Source organism: Syngnathus acus, chromosome 13 (assembly GCF_901709675.1).
Source record: "Syngnathus acus chromosome 13, fSynAcu1.2, whole genome shotgun sequence".
In the NCBI taxonomy this organism is placed as follows: domain Eukaryota; kingdom Metazoa; phylum Chordata; class Actinopteri; order Syngnathiformes; family Syngnathidae; genus Syngnathus; species Syngnathus acus.
Genome location: NC_051098.1, coordinates 14,892,650 through 14,911,825, shown reverse-complemented (window position 1 = coordinate 14,911,825; position 19,176 = coordinate 14,892,650). Strand labels below are relative to the sequence as shown.

The 19,176-nt window shown below is 43.4% G+C and overlaps 1 protein-coding gene across 2 annotated transcripts in view; it reads right to left on the bottom strand.

Moving 5' to 3' along the window:
* LOC119132192 (CD166 antigen homolog) overlaps positions 1-18,908 on the bottom strand; it is a 31,696-nt gene extending 12,788 nt beyond the window's left edge. For both annotated transcript variants that reach the window (XM_037267239.1, XM_037267241.1), the window contains exon 1: positions 18,592-18,908. In XM_037267239.1, coding sequence (XP_037123134.1) covers positions 18,592-18,658 — 67 coding nt within the window. In that variant the 5' untranslated portion in view covers positions 18,659-18,908. The remainder of the gene's footprint in view (positions 1-18,591) is intronic.
* Between the last annotated feature and the right edge of the window lie 268 nt (positions 18,909-19,176).

Sequence of the window (19,176 nt, the reverse complement as noted above, 5' to 3'; positions counted from 1 at the left end):
ATTTGGGAAAATGGCCGCCATCAGGGCTCCCTAAACAACCCAGTGGCTGCCATTTAATGAGCTCGTTGTGTGTAATATAGAGTTTGTACTTGGTGAAGCCATTTCGACAAACAACTCCATCCCAACTACGGCAATCACATTGCTGCAGCATTACGTCTCTTTCATGTTGCTCTGTGAAATGGGCCGGAATGTCAGATTTTCTCCGCACTATAATTTTGGTTTTTCCAAGCCATCTATAATTGCCCATCACTGTCATCACAGCATCAGGCTAATGGTATCCGGTTGTATAAAAAAAATATAACGACAAGCCGCTGTGTACAGTTTATTTCACAGGAAAGGTGGAGATAATATGTTGGAAAAACTTTACCCCAGGAACACACAACTAACTTTACTTTAAAGCAGCCTTCGGGTTGGGACCGGGTCACTTTTTATCGCCGCGCCGAATGAAGAGTTAAAGGCTGTAAACTCTTTTATTGATTGTCAAGCAGGCACACATTTTCTTGGCAAAGGTCTTTTTGATTCACGTTGGCCTTAGTGAATTAAAGTCTTTTGTGTTCTTTATCAATCGTTTATATGTGTATGTCGATGTTATGGCCATTCGTTGTGTATTAGCAATTAAACCGTAAAAGTCCAGGAAGCCCTGCTTTGGTCATAAGATTCAACTAAAAACTCAATGAGATGATTGTTAATGATGGAGTGCTTCTGTTATCATGAGCAGAGAAAAAAAAAAAAAAACTCCCACATTGCAGCATGCTGGGAAGTAAGCAGGTGGCAAATCATGTGAAAATGGATTGTACAGTGTGAGGCGTCTACGCCGCTTTTCCAGCTGCACCATCTGTTTTGGAGCAGGGTGACCCGGCCTCTTAAAGATGTTGCCCCGGTCGCCATCTCCGTGACCTTCAAAAGGATCCTTTTGTGAAAAAAAGGTCCACTTGTGCGTCAAAAGATGTGAGACAAAGGGTCCATTTTATGACAACCCCCCCTTCCCGCCACAAAGCCGGCCGAACTAAGTCTCACTATTCTTTGGTCTAATAAGTGAGCCACTCTCTGCCACTTCTTATCTCCGAGTTCCATGAGAAATAGTCCAAAGCCCAACACATTTATAAGTTTTGTGACGAAAAAGTCTGATATGGTCTGACATGGCGAACTGATGCACAGCCAAGCGATGCCAAAAAATATATATATATATGCAAGTGATAAATTAGTCTCTCTTTCATACTTGGGGACACATTATCTTCTCCCCTGCAACTCATAATATGCACAAGATATCCCGCTGGGTGCTCCGAACTGAGAATGAATTCATCATTCATGCGATGGTTTGGTTTTCATGGCAAAAAAAAAAAATGTTTCGTTCAGTAGTAAAAAATATCTACTGGCAACAAAAAAGCAGAATGTAATGGAAATCGTTAGAAAACGTTGCTTCATCTACTTATGTGTTTTAAGAGTGGAGTCGCCATTTGCCTCATTTTTTGTTGTTGCTTTCACTTGTTAGCTCAAACTTGAGATAGAGCAGCAGTGAACTCGCCTTGCTTCACAACAAACAGAAGTTTAGCAGACAGTGAACAATTGTCACAGGTATATATTCTTTATCCTCTGTAAAGAACGAGTACCTTTTAAATGTAATCGAGATTTATACGTCCCGATCAAAAACAGCATATACACCGTGAATCGCTTTTTAAGAGTTCAAGAAGTGTATTGGCCATGTTTTGTTTCATTTCCAGAAATGAATATTCTACTATCTCCACCACTACAGTAGAGGTCGTACCCGTAGCTGATTCAAATCTATTCCAAGAATTCTGTTTAGAAATTAAAAGGACATATTCAACAATCTGCTTTGGAGCTGGGAGGAGAGGACTGTTAGCAAAGGAGGAATTATGTCAGTTAGGCATCATGGGTTCAAGGTCCACTGAGCATAATGCCCCCCTCATCGCCTCCCCAACCGTCACCAGGCAACGTGATTTTCTTTTCTGTTTTTGAACATTGTGCTCTCCAGCCAGCAATGGCCTGGCAAACAAAAACAAAAAAAAACCCAATCATGCCGTTTTTAATGCTGCGTGTCATTTGGGAAAAATAGGCCAAAACTTTTACGAGCAAGTGAGGAAGCTTTACAAGCTTTTCATGCTTCTCTGTGCTTCATTGTAATTGAAGGCTGAATAGAGCCAGGCTATGATGAAATGGCCGGTGTGAAATAGAGTTTTTTTCCGGGGAGACGTTTTGATGGCTCCCGCCCCCTCGGGCAAAGAAAACAATTTTCATTTGCTGCATCATGTGTGGTCACGAGACACCCGCGGCCGGTGGCAGGTGTGAATCCCGCTAATGCATCGCCTGAAATCTCACTTTGTCCGCTTCCTATAGTTGCTTTGTGTTTGCAACGACGCGGCATCCGGTTTCTTTTTTTCTCCGCCAAGGATGGACGAAGCCAGGACAAAGAATTATTTTGTCCTCGGAGTGTTAGCACGCACTCATCAACGTCATGGTCGATTTTGTGCACCGCTAAAAAAAAATTTCTAACACTTTGGTTTACAAGTATCTCAATTTGAAAACAAATACTTTGAATTCATTGCACACTTTCCCATTGACTTTGCTTTGAAGACTCTTAACATTGTCAAGACAAAAGCTAGTCATCGCCACTACAGTGTTTTTATAAAGCAAGTAGCCGGCAGATAACCTTGGATAATGAGCATGATGTTCTGAGCAAGTTGATTGACCCTCAAGGTGTATTTTTTTGCCCAATCTCTCTTGATGCATGCGAGTCAAAAAGGACTAGCTCTAATTCAAATCTATGCTCATCTGGTGTGAAAGGGAAAACAATTCTTTACAATAATATTTTCTCTGCCACCCCGCAAGTCTAAATACAATATTGATTTAGACGGCGTTCAAGGATCCATCTCATTTTGACTGAAAATGTCACAGTTACGCAAGGCTTAGTTATCGACCAATCACGGCTCAGCTTGCGAATGTGACCGAAACGTTACCCCTAGCAACTGTGATGTCGTTTTCAGTCAATACCTTCAAATAATGTCAGCCAGATACCGATACTCGCCCATCCCTAATTTATATTAGCTTTTCCATTTATTGGGTTAAAATTAATAACTAGTTTGAATGTAAATATTTACTGTCCAATGTTTTTCTATTCGTGACCTCCTCTGGGAACGACATCTCGTGTTGTTTGCTTCTACGTTGGCCATTTCCTACGTTTCCCAGGATGCCAGTGGACAAGCCCCAGTGCAGCAGGTGCGAGCATTTGCATCAGCTCCGCGTTGCCGAGCTCGGTCGAGCGGGGAAACAATAATAAGCCCGGAGGAAGAAGTGAGTCATTTTCTCCGAGCACCTCGAGAGCGAGTTGCATTATGGTCCATCACAAAAACAGACAGTTGTGCTGTGTTGGTTTATATAATGAGGGGCGAGGTGGTAAACAATCCGTGTGTGCATGTTTCTAAAAGTTTTGCCATTTTTCACTCAGCGTGATGTGTGATTGATTTTGTTCAGGGGAACTTTTTGTAAAACACGGCACCAAATAACAACCCAGGCGTCTCGTTGTTAAGTTCAACGCCGATTCTATTCATCGGCGGAACAATCAGAATGGCCGTCTCGTAGCTAACATTCAAGCTTCGGTGCAGCACGGGAGAGAAACGTACTCGACAAAACACAAAGAACGGCAAGATTCTTTCACATTTATCCCTTCTGATTAGGAAGCAGGCTTGATATTTTTTTCCTTTTTTTTTTTAATATTCATTACAGTCTCACTCTGAAGGCACCCGCGGCACAATCAAAGCAGTCGATCAGGATTTAATTGAAATGGTTCCGGAAAAAAAAGTTTTGCTTGCAGACTTTCGCACGTTCCCCACTGGCGTTTATTATATTTTTTTGTATTGTTCTGATGAGGAAGATAAAAGGCATATTACCCAAGTAAAGATGGTGATTATCACTATTTTAATGATGTGCCATAAGGTAGCGAAATTGATCTCACCAGCACCATCATTAGTCTTTGAAATAATTTCCTACCCATACAGGACCGACCACACAAGCATCCTCTTTAAAAAAAAAAAAATCATAAATTGCGTCCGCAGAGGAGCCACTCTTAAAGACTCCAGCCGGCTGGAGTGGTTGAGCGCTGAGTGCACTTAGAAATCACGTCCATTATCTGGTGAATTATGTATTTGAGGGGGGTCCGGGCCATGGTGGGAGTAATCCATACTGTCATGACTCAAAACACCCGAGCGCACCTCCCATTAACGACGTGCCATTAAAGGCAACAGAAGGCCATTAACCAAGCACGGCCATTAACTCCGCCTCCTCCTTTTCCATTAAACATTCCCGATATAAGCCAAGCCAATGTTTCTGGCATTTAGTTTACATCCGCTTTTCCGGAAGCACTGACCTCAACCTTTTGTCTCAAGAGAGAGCAAATGGCCAACGCGTGTCATGAGAAAAGCGTAATAATTCACGCGTGACTCACTGCCGGGATATTACACTCTGAAAATAGACATAGTGTGGATTCAGTCATACGTGAGGTTTAAAAGTGCAAATGGGATTAGCAAATAATTTGCAGGTATTAAAAAGCAACACCCGGGTTCTGCCATCCTGATTCCCACAGCAGCGTTGATAAAACTCATTATATTTAGAATGGTAACGTGCGGAAATGATGTGCGACTTATTTGTGAACTCACCCCACCCCAAAAAAAAAAAAAAAATGGGGGGGATTGTGACAGGTGAACTCGAGTCAAATTGATTTCTAAGTGCAAGTAACCTTCGCGCTCAATTTCTGCCTGACATCGGGGTGAAGATCTGACCTTATGGAGCGGAATAAATCTTGGAGTTTTATGTTTTATGGTGAGCCATGGTGAAAACTGAAATTCTTCACGATTTAGTGTCAGCAGTCATCTAGGACAAGGTTGTTTTTGAAGGATCCCCTGATAATGGCTGGAATGACTTTGGCTGTCAATCAAAATGGGTTCTTTGTAAGACTAAATCTAAAATGAGGTTCCCAAATGTTGCCTCAATGGAGACAATTTTTTAGGAGTCGCAAAGATCCTAAGTGAGTTTTTCAGTATGAGTAAAACCTGAAAGAGTCAATTGATTTGGTCTATATACAAAGACGGAGCAAGAAAACAATTTCAAGTAAGTTGAGCGGAACCGTTATAAACCCCCCCAAAACATTTAACCCACAAATACTGTTAATATATCATTCCATCATATTTTTTCATACATTTCCAAGAGCCCTCGGAGGGCTTTATAAATACTGAACCCTTGATAGGAAAACACTTTCCCCCACCCATGCGCTGTAATCTCTCAGTTCATTACCTAAAAGCAGCGATCAAAAGACGCCTATTAAAAATAAGTGTCCGTTCCTCGTGGGCAGCAGGCAACAACGTTGAGTTTTATAAGGCGCAGATAAAAGAAGCTGTACACAATTTATGAAATCTATCCACCTGCTGAAAAGCCATTCAATTTCCCCTCGCATGATCCTGCGAGCTTTATTGTCGCCTTGCTGCGTTTTGTTCATTAATTCTTGCCGCAGTTTATGAAAGCACTCTCGGAGTCACATTTGGTTACCGGAGTTGAACAATAGCTTGTGTTCAAAAAAGAATTTTCTCCGGCCGTTCTTAACTCAGGGGGGGTGATAAAAAGCCGTTTCAGCATTCCGGGCAGAAGAGAAGCCTTGGTTTTAGCCACAGGCGTGTACGAGGAGAAGCACTAGAAACGAAAACATCATTTGGCGGCTCGCCTCGTCGTTCCTTCCATATATTGCGGGGATTTGAGTGGATCTATGGGATTTTGCTGGCCGTACCGGCGGCGGAGGGAAGGAAGGCTGTCAAAGGAAGGCGAGGCTGGACTTGTTTACAAAGTCTACCGTTTAGTCGGGGTAATTAAAACTACAGCCTGAAATCACGGGGAGACGTAATCAACTCGAGGAGGGTTTTAAATTGCAGTAAAGCTGGGATCTCTTTAAGCGCTATCACGTTAAGAGGCCACCGACTGGAAATGGAGCAAGGGCTGACTCCTTGTCATGACTGTATATTGATCGTCATTCCTAATCACTTTTGTTCATCACCTAAAAGGCTCCCCTTGCGCCGTAATGACACAAAAGCGGAAGAAAGTCTTAAACAACCGATCAATGAAATCGATTCATTTTCTCGCGTGAAATGGATTTCGTCATCAATCGGTCTGGCCCCGTTTGTCTCGCAGGAACGTTCTCATCTCGATGTGTGTGTAAATTTAGAAAGAGTACGCAAACATGTAAAGGTTTGTAAAGTGAACTTTGGTCTATTCTGTTGAACTGTATTTGTTTGAACTCTAAATAGCAGGTTTGTCAGAAATGTTCCAGGACTGGTTTTACATATGTTCCCTTTCAAAGTAAGCGTTGTCATCTTGATGTCTTCCACGTCAAGAAAGTGCAAAAAAAATGAATATTTTTGGCAAGGAACTGTAAGATGCTCAGGAGATTGTCCCTGAAATTATTTGACATTAAAAGTTTCCCGACATTTTATTTCCCCCAAAAAACCTGGCGCATTTGGTTGACTGTGCCACCTCAGCGGGCTCTCCGCTAACAATAGATTAGTTTGTCATCTCATTTTCTTCAGGCTCCTTTCCTCACCGAGACGGCGACCAAATTGTCGGTAAACAAAACAAAAAGGATCACCTCTAACCGCCGCCGCCGGTAAGATGCATGACGAGCAGAGAGGAAAAAGTCAATACGCGGCAGACAAAAAGGCATCCTTGCGACCGAGAAGCAATGCGATGAATCATATTAGTTTTCAACATTAGCCAAGCTGGCGGCAACAGATTAAAGTCTCCTTCCGGGAGGACTTGTCGGGTCGCCTATACGTTCCATTATCGCTATGACTATATTTTGGAGGTGACTAAACTGCTGCGGAATGTAAATGAGGTCTACCAACGAGCCCGGAGTCTATCACTTGTCTCCACGAGTCAACAACCATGCAGCCCCTTTTACTGCGTTTAAGAGCCTCATCAGGTTCTGACTGAGGCATTCAGTAAAATAAAAAAAAAAATAAAAAAAGACCGATTAATTGATTTACAGTGGACATTAATCGACACACCACTGTTCAAATGCCAGGTTTTGTGATATCAAAAAATGACATTAACAATGAGAATATTTTAGAATAGAACCAAGTAACTGAGGTTATGTTGCATAAGTGTGCACACCCTCTTATAACTGTAACTCAGTCACTAAAATACATCTTTGACTTGTATAGCCGTCAATGGCAGTGAACGAGTTAAGCGGGAGTCATCACACACCTGCCACCATTTTTTTTTTTTCAAAGTGCCTCGAGTCTGAATAACTGCTAATTCATTTCAGTTGTTCTGACATGCTTTTCAACATTATATTAGTCACTTCTTACAGCACAGTACGCTAGCTTCAGGCTTCTGCTAGAAAGCAATGAAATAAAATGAAATTAAATAAAACTTTTTTTTTTTTTCATGAAATAAAATAAGGACAAGCCAACTAGAACATTTGAAATTGATTTGGGGTTCATCAGAGGTGTTCTGAATGGTGGAAGATCATATTAACAATAAAAGAGTTTTAATCTCGTGATTTTTTTTTTTTTAATCGGCAAAGCCTGGTATTTGAGCAGGGGTGTGTCGACTTTTCATATCCACCCCATGCGTGCTTGCTCCATTAACGCCTGATTTCCATGCACTGCGCTTCACGCCTTGTTAGTCTATAAACAGCACAAACTATTAAGCGGCATTAGCATTCGCTCAGCAGATGGCTTTGCGCTGCCGATTGTCGCGCCGCCGCCGCCGGTACTTTCACCTTAGGCCGAGTTGATGTGTTGCATGTTGCAATATACTCATAAGGCAACGGCGGACCTCCTGACCCCCTCTCGCTGAGGACCTGAGTGGGCTGTGCTCGCCATGCCAATAAGCACGGGTGTCTGCTTGATATTAAGAGGGCATGACGCTTTCAAGTGCGTTCTGATTCAAGCTCTCGAGATGCGGAATGTAGAAAAAGCACAAATATGACTATGTACATGCTTTCAGAATATAATTTGTCGGTTTTCCACATGACACGTCTTCCAGTGGAGCGAAGGCTAACCTCTTTGATCAAACCACTAACCTTATTTCCTTTGACGAGTTAAGTAAAAAGGGGATTAAAATATTTCATTTAATCAGCGTAAAAGATGGCTGTTCAGAGTGCAACTAAAATCAAGCAAGTGTTTCCATATCACGACAGTCTGAGACATAAATGACCCCCCTGAGATGGACCCACGTGTCCATATTCCGTGGAATTTTGTGTCTATTTTCAAAAGAGTCCATAGTCCACACTGCACCGGTAACCAAGGATGGTAGTTTTGTTAACGCATTCACAACTAGACAGTTGGACTGATCTTTCAAGACAAAGACACACCAAACGAAAGAGCAAAAAAAAGCCTGTTTCGAGATTTCTTTGTTTTTTAGTAATCAGCGGAGAATATAGCTTGGTTTTGCCAAAAAACAACAGTTTCTGACTATTAAGCGGAGAAAACAAGCCGAACACTGACTGATTCGAATATTTTTAGTTCTCTTAACACCTCAAACTATGATATATCCAAAATGAGATGAGGCAAAATATTTTATGTACAGGTAATCATCATCATCATCATCATCATCGGTTTAAAGTCCGCTTTCCAGGCGCTGCTGGGTTGGATTAGGTAAACAACTAAGAAATGATTTCTACTGCTGTACAGTTCCCAATCAAAGGGTTAGGTTTTATGCGTGTTATGGTTTCACATTTACGTTACATCCGTGCTTTATTTTCTCTTGAACTTTTGTGACAGTTAATATTTATTACCCTTCCTCCCTAAAGTTAAACATTGTTAAGAACGTGTTATCTTTTCTACGGATGGACCAGTTAACTCACATTTATATGAAGTTTCTTAAAATAGTGCCTGCGTCGTCTTAAGAATTTAGACTCTGGGGTTAAGTGAACTCTTGCAAATGTAATTGATCTCAATGGGAGCCTTTTTTGTTGTTGTTGCAGCAAACACGGGAACTTATAAATGTGTTTCCTTTAGTGAGCTTCTATCCAATTAAACAGAACATTTGTCTTTTGACTATACGCGGTCAATAATAGTGTTATTTTCTTTTCTTCCAAAGCTGCGTAGTAGATCAAAATGTCACAACAGAACTAATCTTGGTCTGCTTCTTTTGTTTGGGCAGGAAGGGATAACCATTCTCCGTTTGATGCAATTCAACATATGTCGCTGGCGTCATGGGTCCAAAGGTCCTTTAAGGCATAATAATTTCATTAGTGGTGGCCATTACATTTTCTTCTTCCATCAAGACATGAAGGGAAGCCCATACATCAAGATAAGTGCTTTAAACCATCAGCCTCACATGGCTGCTGTTTTTTTTTTTCTTTTCTGTGTGCTACAATTGGAAGACTTTTGTGTCCAGCATGAGCCGGGCAGATCAAGCTGCTGATGAGCTTCACAGACGGTGGGGGAAACATCTCTTTGCAAAGAAAAAAAAAAAAAGAAAAAACAACCTGTCTGTCAATTCCAAAAAATGTGCCACCCCCGCCTTTCCTCCCATATCCAATATATGGCCCGAAGAGAAGAAAAACAAATCTCTTGCACATATTATTCCCTTCAAGCAAACTGAGGCTACATTGTCTCAGGAGGTCTCGGGAGGAATCTTCTACTGCAAGGTCAGACGAACACAGACGCCTTCAGGCAAATGCTCCAGAAGAAGAGAAAAAAACTTTTGTTAGGGGAATAAAAAAAAAAAAAAAGGTACACCTTTACTGTTTCCACACCAAAATAGGAATGTCAGAGAAATCACGCATGGTCCCCCGAAGGATTAGTATCAAAGGCAATATAGACGTGTGTTCAAATAAAAAAAAAATGAAATAAAATAAAAATAGCATAAATGTGAAAATCGAACACATTCAAGCAAAGAAACGATACAATTAGGTAATTCGTTTTGATCAATCGCGTTTCCAATGTCAACATGTCAAAGTAGCTCCTGCAACCACAACTGCTAGCGTAGCATCCGGCGGTGTGACAAGAGCCACGGATGAATTACACCCGAAATGTTCCTGCCCCTGTTCTCATAATGTTAAACATAATGACACAAGGTGGGGAAATTGGAGCAAGCAACAGCAAGAGATAGAAAATGAATATAATCATTCAAGTGTTACATGGGAGAAAATGGCCCAAGATGAAATTTAACAAAATGATCTCATTATCGGAAATCCGCCGGGAGCCGTTACTGTCTTAAATGTTCGTGTAACAAATGACGGAGGCTCTTTTCCTTTCGCTTGACTTCCTCGTATAAAGTGATACGGCTAACGTTAGCAGACTGCGAACCTTGACGTTTTCCTCTGACGGACTGTCGCTCAAATCAAAGTGTCTTTTAGTGAAAATGACACAGAATATAATGGGTTCAATTTATGCGCGGCAAAAGTTAATTTAACAAAGACCTCATTCTCTAAAGTATCCAGACACGGCTATAATACGGCACGCAACACGCAAAGTAATATCGCGCGCGGTGATTTGTTTGCACCGAGGGGATAAATCAGCATAAAAAGTCTGCATTAAAATGGCAGCGGAGGGACGCAGTGTGATACTTAACAATTCACTCCGGGGGAAACGCGAGGCCGTTTGACCTCTTCAGACATCCCATTAGTAAATTAAGAATCACTCCCAATTACCAGACAAGCATCTCTTCACCTTCCCCGGGAGGTCTGCCAGTGGCGCTACGGAATGCTCAACAGCAAAGCAAAGCGTCTTATCATAAAAAACATCTTAAGCACCAGACAAAGACTCGCTTGTGGGAGTAATTGCCGCGTAAACACTTGCCACTTATTTAAATTAAAACTCAAATTTGGGGAACACCGGCAAGAAGCTTTTACACCGCATTCTCCGACTTGTTGTCTTTGGTTTTAACGGCATCGACGTAGAAAGTCAACCTGCCGATTTTCACCCTTTTGTGCTACTCCAGAGTTGAGACGGAGGTGGGACGGGAAACGAATGACTTGAGGACTAATTGGCTCAACGCCTGATACTGGCATCATTTAATTATCGGAATCGAAAATATATATATTTTTTGTCACAGTTTATTTTACAGGATCTTTGATTGCGAATTCCTGCAGTGTGTAAACACAATCATTTCCCAGAAATAATAAAGTTAGCAAGAAGACTCAGCATCTCATAAAACACAACAACGGAGAACTTTGGATCGCAGGAAACGTTTTTCCACATGGATTTTTTTTTTCCACCCAGTATAATAACTTCATTGTTTTAAATTCAGATGTGTTCCAATGTCAACCGTCCCTCCCCGGATGTATCATGGCTATCGAGCCTGATAGTGCAGAAATGAAGGTCAACTACGTGATTCAGAAAGTTTCCCCATCTCCAGAGATTTCGGAAGGAGAAATGGAGAAATTTACAAATGCCGTGAGCACGGGTGGCGTGATGACCCTGGAACACAGCCTTGCTTTTTCTATCCTCTGTCTCCACCAAGTGAATGCTTTCAATTCCAGGCCCTGATATATGTGAGCAAGCCTCCCGTGAATGAGGGCCGCTGTCTGCTACGGGTTGGCGGCAAGCAGTGTGTCGTTGAAGATGGCTTCGGGCTGTCCATGTGGCGGACTTTGGAGCTGAACAAAGACGCAGGAATGTGAGGTCAGCAACCGACACGGGGGCTGTTCTGTTGGGCGCCAAAGGAAAAAGTCATGAGAAAGAAAAGCAATCCTTCCTCAGTAGTAACATCGACTCAAGAGTCCAGGTCTAGGATTTTTTTTTCCCCATCGGAATAAAGGACACATCATGGCCAAGAGATTAAAATCAGCCACCAGGGGGAACCCCGGTTCAAGACCCTCCCACCCGTACTCACAACTGCCATGGCCTTGAGCAAGACGCTGAGATCCTGAACTGCCAGTTAACAGGCCAGAAACTGACCTCTGAACTCTATTAGTCATCGACACCCATGTCACTCACCTGGCCAGCTCCAACCTTTGAATCCACACACAATCAAAGTCACAGTTATTATAATGTGGATGTTGAGGATGGCAACCCTAGTGGACAACAACAGTCCGTTTTCTCGTTGATAAATGCAAAAATCAACCCCCCCCCCACAGATCTGAACAGGATAAACAATGTTGAGAATGGATGGAAGGATGGACCGAAGGACTCACAAAATTCGCAACAGATGTGGCAAAAGTGAACACAGCCTTTGAACCCGAACAGAGCTTGCTTAAAAAAAAAACAATGGATCCGTGTTTCATTTATGGGCCAGAGGCTTTGAATGAAAGCACAAAAGCTGTGTTGACCCGAGTGACTTCTCCCAAACCCGGACAAAGCCCAAATAAAAGTCTGATACAATAGTATTAGCGTTGGACTTTAATGACTTTATGGGCTTGCGTCGCATGCATCAGAGATGGAGCGCTAACCTCTTTTTATGAGTCAGTAAGAGCCCCCCTGCCGCAAACACCGTGGTGTCTCGGCCCCTTGCTTTGCCTTTCCAAATGTATAAGATAACATTTTAATAACAAAAGAACATTCATTAAGTGTCATTTAAAAAACAAAAGCTCAGGTCCCCGCAGTCGTTCTCCAAGGTAGCTGCGTTGTCACCGCAGCTAACGGAGCCCTCTTCAGGAATTCATTAAAGCGCCGCAATGACTCTAATGGAGAATTTGAACAAAGATTCGGTTATAAGATGGGTGTGGCCACCGGCTTTTCAATTTGGAGGAGTGATTTCCTTCTTTCTGGAAAACACACGCGCGTGGGTTGCACACGGAGTGCAGAAACAGGGAGCGGCGGCTCCCTCGAAGGGAGGGAGGGAGGGAGGAGTGTTCCTCCATATTAATGACAAAGACAGGAACAGGAGCAAGAAGTCGCCATCATACACTCATTTGCTTGAAAAGAGACGACTACACAATACAGTCGGCGGGAGTCCGGTGAAAGCTAAGGGAGGGTGGGGGGCTTCAATGACAAAAGACGAGGCAACCTCACTTTTTTTTTTTGTGTCTGCCCAATTTCTTGGTCTTCACCAAAAAACCCGTTCCTTCTACTTTTGTGCATGTCAATGGGGCAGTTCCTGCATTTAGAAAGCAGCGCCGCGGCAGGGCAGCGTGAACCCGCTGCCATTATTTCTGAAACAATGCAACTCTTCAGATAACAAATAAACCATTATTATTTGTTATTTTTTTTGCACAACACAAAGGAGAAGAGCCCATGGCCAAAATAAGAGAAATAGCAATAGCACGGTAATCTTAAGCTACTGGATGCAGCTCAAAGTGAGTTTAAGCTTTTGGATTCAAAACAGACAACTATTATTGCAATTTGAGACTTTAATTTAATCCTCCTTACATCTATTGCAGTGAGTAACCTCCATATTTTTTAAACATGTTTTAAAACCCAATGATAAACATTCAATGTGCATTTCCATGGAATATAGAGCATAAATGTGCCCAGAACATTCCGGAAAAACAGAATAGTCATGATTTAAAAGTTTATACTGTACCGTGACACAGATGCCATTCATTAGCTTGCTTGTAGCACTTTTGGCTTATGCTAGCATTATGCTAGCAGAGAGAAAATAGTGTTAGACAAAGTGTTTGGTTAAAGAAACAGTATAATGTGTTTTATTCTCTTAATTACGTGTTTGGTGAACAAACCAGTTTGGTATGTATTTGACAAGCTGGTATTGTGTGTCATAGTATTTTTTTACAGGTTCAAGATATCAAATGACCTGCCTGAAAAGGTGTGGGAAACTTTTTCAGTTAGTGAAGCATTAGGCAACCATTTGTTCCCCAACATGAATTCCCAACCGAAATGAAACAAAAAAAAAAGCTTGCGGCTTTAAACAGGTGTCAACGTAAAAGAGCCTATCTTCACCTGACTGGCAAATTAAAGCAAGATTGGACGCCTGAAGAGGCTATTTCAACGGGGATCAAAATGGGGGGGTAAGAGAATGTGTCCCGTAGAAATGCGCTATAAACGGGTCGATGCAATCACCAAAAGTGTAATCAAGATTTACTTGCTGCTGCTCTACTGACAATCTCGAGTGTAAAACTGTCAAGGGTGAACAAAAGAGCCCCCCTTTTCACATTGAATTATTCCCTGGGAACCATTTTGTTTTTTCATTCACTCAAGGCAACGTCAGTCATACATCTCCTGGCTTTGACACAGTGGAAGTTAAGCCGTTTTCTTGCAGGAAGTTCATTTTCCTCCATGGCATCTGTGACCGACCGGCAGCGACTAAAACCGGCTCGGCAGAGTCGTAATCGAATCACCAACAATAACGGTGGAAAGCCGAGAGTCGTGTATCGCATGGTGAGTGAGCGCTTTGCTAGCGACAAATGCACGCACAACGGGAAACATAAAGAGACACGTGCGGGGGCCCTCCACGGTGACTAAAACAAACACTCTCGCGCACACCACACACACGACCACCTGTTCGGCCGGGTAGGAAAAACAAAACAAAAAAAACTGCGGGCGTTGAACCTCTCCGTGCTCCCTCAAGGTTACTGTTTTCATTCGAGTGGGCTCTTAAATGTTAAAGTGATTTGCACATCGCGCGACGGCTCGCCATTAGGACTCAAAATCGAGTGGCGCCGCACGGCGCGGACGCAGTTCGCTGTCTGCGACAAATGACTGTCATTACAAGACAATTAAGAAGGGAGGCTGTCAGAGACGGACTGTATTTGGGGAAATTATCAACATAATAGAAGATGAGCAAACACAGAAAGACAGGAAGGGCGGAAGCATCGATTAGCTTGGGTGGATTGTGAGTGAGCGATGCATAAAACAATGGAGCATGCTACGCTAGTACATGGTGTTCTAAAGAAAACAAAGTGATGTCACGTATGGGGAGAGTCGAACAGCAGCCGCGAAGACCGATCAAAACCGTTCTGATCCTGAACTTGAAGCAAGAGTTCGGAACAGCCACGCATGTGCCACGAGAGAGATCTGAAGTATCGTGGCTGGTATCGGTAGCAATCGTGAGCACTCGATATCGATAACTGGTATCTGTACTAATTCCATATTTCATTCATTGATTTGGATATTTTCAGGGCTGTACTACAATGATCACACACACACACACACACACACACACACACACACACACACACACACACACACACACACACACACACACACACACACACACACACACACACACACACACACAGGCGCTGGAAGGAAGTCCCGCCACTCCATTTGATTTACAGCCGGACCTGGCCCGTTTGGATTTGCCGCTCTTGTCGTTGGGCGGGGTGTGCACGTCCCCTCAAGCCCGCGACAGCAGATTAGTGAAAAAAGTGAAAGCGACATGATAAACAGTATGTACACTATATAAACTGTCACTCCGAGACAGCCGTTTCATTGAAGTTCAACTAATGACAATCAAGCAACGGCAACAAAATCCAACCTCTTAACGGGAATTCAAATTGTTTATTTCCTCCGTGCGGCCTCACAATAAGTTTCAAGGCCACACAATGCGTCAAACCCACAGCGTGAATGCAACAATCCCTTGAGCGACTTTCATTGTTGCATCTCAGCGGCTTTGTGTTCTTCCACGGCAGATAATGGCGTTGCCGGGGCGCGCACTCGTCTTACATTCCGTCCAGCCGGAATCCATCAGAAACTCAGCCGTCACGCGCTCGTTGACACTCGAAATAAGCTACTTTACACTTGCAATTCCGCTGCGACGGTCAACTATGGCACATTCCGAACAAATTAGGGTGACATTGTAAAAATATCAGTTAACCAGTTGTACTCACTATAGCTAACAATGCCAACCGCTAAGTAGCTTGTAGCTACTACGCCAATACTTCTAACATCTTTCCACATGTTTCTACTGTCTCAAAATTACATTGAAATTTATATTTGCCGCCATTTTGTTTATTTACAAAGTGCAAGCAGCTCCTTGATTCATTCTACTCACTGTACAAGTATTTTTTTTAATTTGAAACAGTGAACCTTTGTGGTTGTTTTTCCAGATACAAAATTGATAAATCTACAAAATACAAATATATACTTTTCAAAATAGCTGTTTTTTGCACTTGAATGATAGTTGGGGATGTTTAAATAGTAGAAGAAGAATGCTATGGTTGCACCAATACTGTTTTTGACACTAATTCACCATTAAAGATATCTGATTTATTTCAACGCATGTATCAGTTTGACATCGCTTAAAAAAAACCATTTCCTGAGAATGAATAATCTAAATTAGAATACTCCACAGAAACCATTTGGGAATTTTCTCATTACAGGACTAATAAAGGTGCGTGTGTACTCTAAAGGTCAATCAATTTAAGCTGGAAAACATCAATTGTGTTTCCCAGATTTTTTAAGGGATGTTTTGGGTAAATCTGAACAAACATTCAGTAAGGGAACGTGTTTGACTTATATGCTTCACCTGTATATCGTCACCGAGCCAATTATTTACTGGCTGAGCAGACGGCCGATACCGACAGCCTGTTTATTTTAGCACCAATGACAAGAAAGTGAAGTACAGCTGCAGCATTTTTTTTTTTAGTCAAAGACCAGGCAGACTTGTCAGGACCGCATCTGAATTTTTCACAAAGGGATAGTTTTCATGTCTTTTAAGGGGAGGGGGGGGTGGATTTGAGGAGAGGGGCCCATCTGCTTTCTTGTGGAGAGAAGGCGAGATGGGACACGCACACACAGCCGCACACAACTTGTCAACCGTGCCATGAAGCCTTCAATTAAAAGGAGCCTCCGACATCCTGCCGCGCAAGTCTGGACGGGACGCGGAGCGGGATGAAAGAGGGGATCCATCTCAGGTGAAATCGGGTGGGTGGGTGTGTGAGAGCCCCCCCCACCGCCCCCACTAAGTCCATTAGTGGTGGAAGAGCCCCACTTGCTTGACAAGTAATACCAGCTGTGACACCGAGCGCAGGATGGCTGTGCGTTCTGCGGTAAGGGAGGGGAAGGGCGTTTTTTTTGTTGGGGTGGGTTGGGGGTAGGGTGGAGATGAGGGAGTGAACAAAAAACCTTTTCCAGACTCTTCCTGGAGAGATTTAGGGCTGAGTTTGTCTTTTTATGTGGCTCGTAAGCACAGATTTGAGAGCAGGGGTGGGCAACATATGGCCCGTGTGCAACATAACATCCAGCACTGCATTCGAAAAAGAAATTCAACCGCGCTTAACCTACAGATGCTCGTAATCATGAACAGTTGTTGATTCATTACTTTTAATATCAATTTTGCACAGCCCCGAGGACTTCACAAAATTGAAATGGCTGCGGCGCTCATCTGTTCACTCGCGATAAACATCGCTTGTTGAGTTTATGTTTATCGATGATCTCATCCAGACTCCATTATTTAAATGAGGACTCGCAGTTCTACCCCGTGATCATTCAAGAAGAACCTCGAGCCGAACTGAGGCGGGTGACCATCTGTTGTGTGCACGCGTTTACACCATCACTCCCTAAACACACACACAGAGCAGCAGGCGGGGCCGTAAAAGTCTGACCTCGACCCGGTGCACTTCTCCACCATGTGAAGATGTGAAGCACGGCACGGCGGTGCAAAAAATACTCATTTGTTTCCTCACAAATAAATGGAGTGATAGGTGTTACTCGGGGGTCAATTTCCAGCAGAAACAGCTGTGGCGTGACTGAGGCTGAGGTCAGAACTACGAGTCCAGTCCCTTGAGCTTCTGCATTCTTTGCTAATAAATAGGCAGGCAGTAGTGTGGAAAAAAACGGTTCCGCTACCTGTTGGCCTGCAGGCGAGGAACTGAGTTAGAAAGAAACACATTAAACTGATGCTGCAGAACCAGTCCCAGCATCCATAACCACATGCCGCATTCCCAGCCCATTAGAACCTGCACCACAGGAGCCGTCTGACCTTTTAGCAAAACTATCAGACAGCCCCGTCAAAACCACTGATCGTAATCCCAGTAATCCAGGAAGCTCAATCCAGCTGCATAAAACACGAGTGCAAGCACATGAAACTGAAATCATAGCCTGAACTCATGCTCAGCCGGAGCTCACAAAAGGGAACTAGCGTCACATGATGATGGGCATGAACTAGTCATGCGCTATGTATGCAAGTCATCCAGGGGTAATACACACTTGTGGGAAAACAAATTAAGCACATATTGATTATGAAAGTCACTGAAGGAGTTATTTTGACTGTCATGCCACTCGGTGATGGTGTGAATGTGAGTCTATAGCCCAAGGGCCATATGTTGCGCACCGAATCAAACCGAAGTCCAATATTTGCCGCCTGAATTGGCCTTGATGCGTTCACGGACCAGAAAACAAACTCGGAAACCAGATAAATCACAGAATGAAAACGGGGGGGGGGGGGGGGGGGGGCGATAATCAACGGTTATACTCAAGAGGTTTATAAGTTTGAAAAAGCTAAGACACACAACGTTTAAAACGATATTTTTTAGAATTGGGGGTAAAATGAAAATTTGAGCCCCCCCTTCCAAAATGCTAAAACGGGTTGCTAGTTAACTTTTCGTCGGCACCTGCGCGCGCGTGGCATGCGCCACGTTATCCCCCCCCAGAGGCAGCCAGGAGCACACGGAAGTCGGTACAATCATCCCATAACCACTCGGGAACGCCATTTAATGTCTTAAGATATCAAAATAAGTCTTACCTTGGCGGAGAACGGTTGCGAAGAGAAAGACGAGGGAGCCCAGGGAGCCGACGGACAACAAGTGCATGGTGGCGGGTCTAACGCGGAGTGGTGGGGGTCCTCGAGCAGCAAGAAAAGAAAGAAGGTGGGTTCCCACGGCGAGTTGTTATTGATGAAAATGTCTTTTAGTGATCCTGGAAAGCGTTGAAAACAGTTGAGGTGAGTTTTTTCGGGCGGGGGGGACGTGGCGCACCAACTCGAGAGCTGTAGCCAGTAGTGCTGGAACAGGTAAGAATGAAGAGCGCAGCGAGAGAGGAATGGACGGCGGGAGGAGGGGGGAAGAAGGGGGGGGCACTTTTGTTTAAACCACGCCTCCATCCCCCCACCCCCCTACACACACCCTGGCAGACATACATTCTCCCCCCCCCCATTCAAACAAGTGCTCTCGACCACCATCTGACGACCCCCCCCCCCCATCATGCTCCCCTCCTACTCGTCCTCTCAACCTCTTTACACTTATCACAAACATTTCCCTCTTTCTCTTTATCAACATCTGCAACACACATACACACAGTGAGTGGCGCGAATGCAAAACCGCCAGAATAT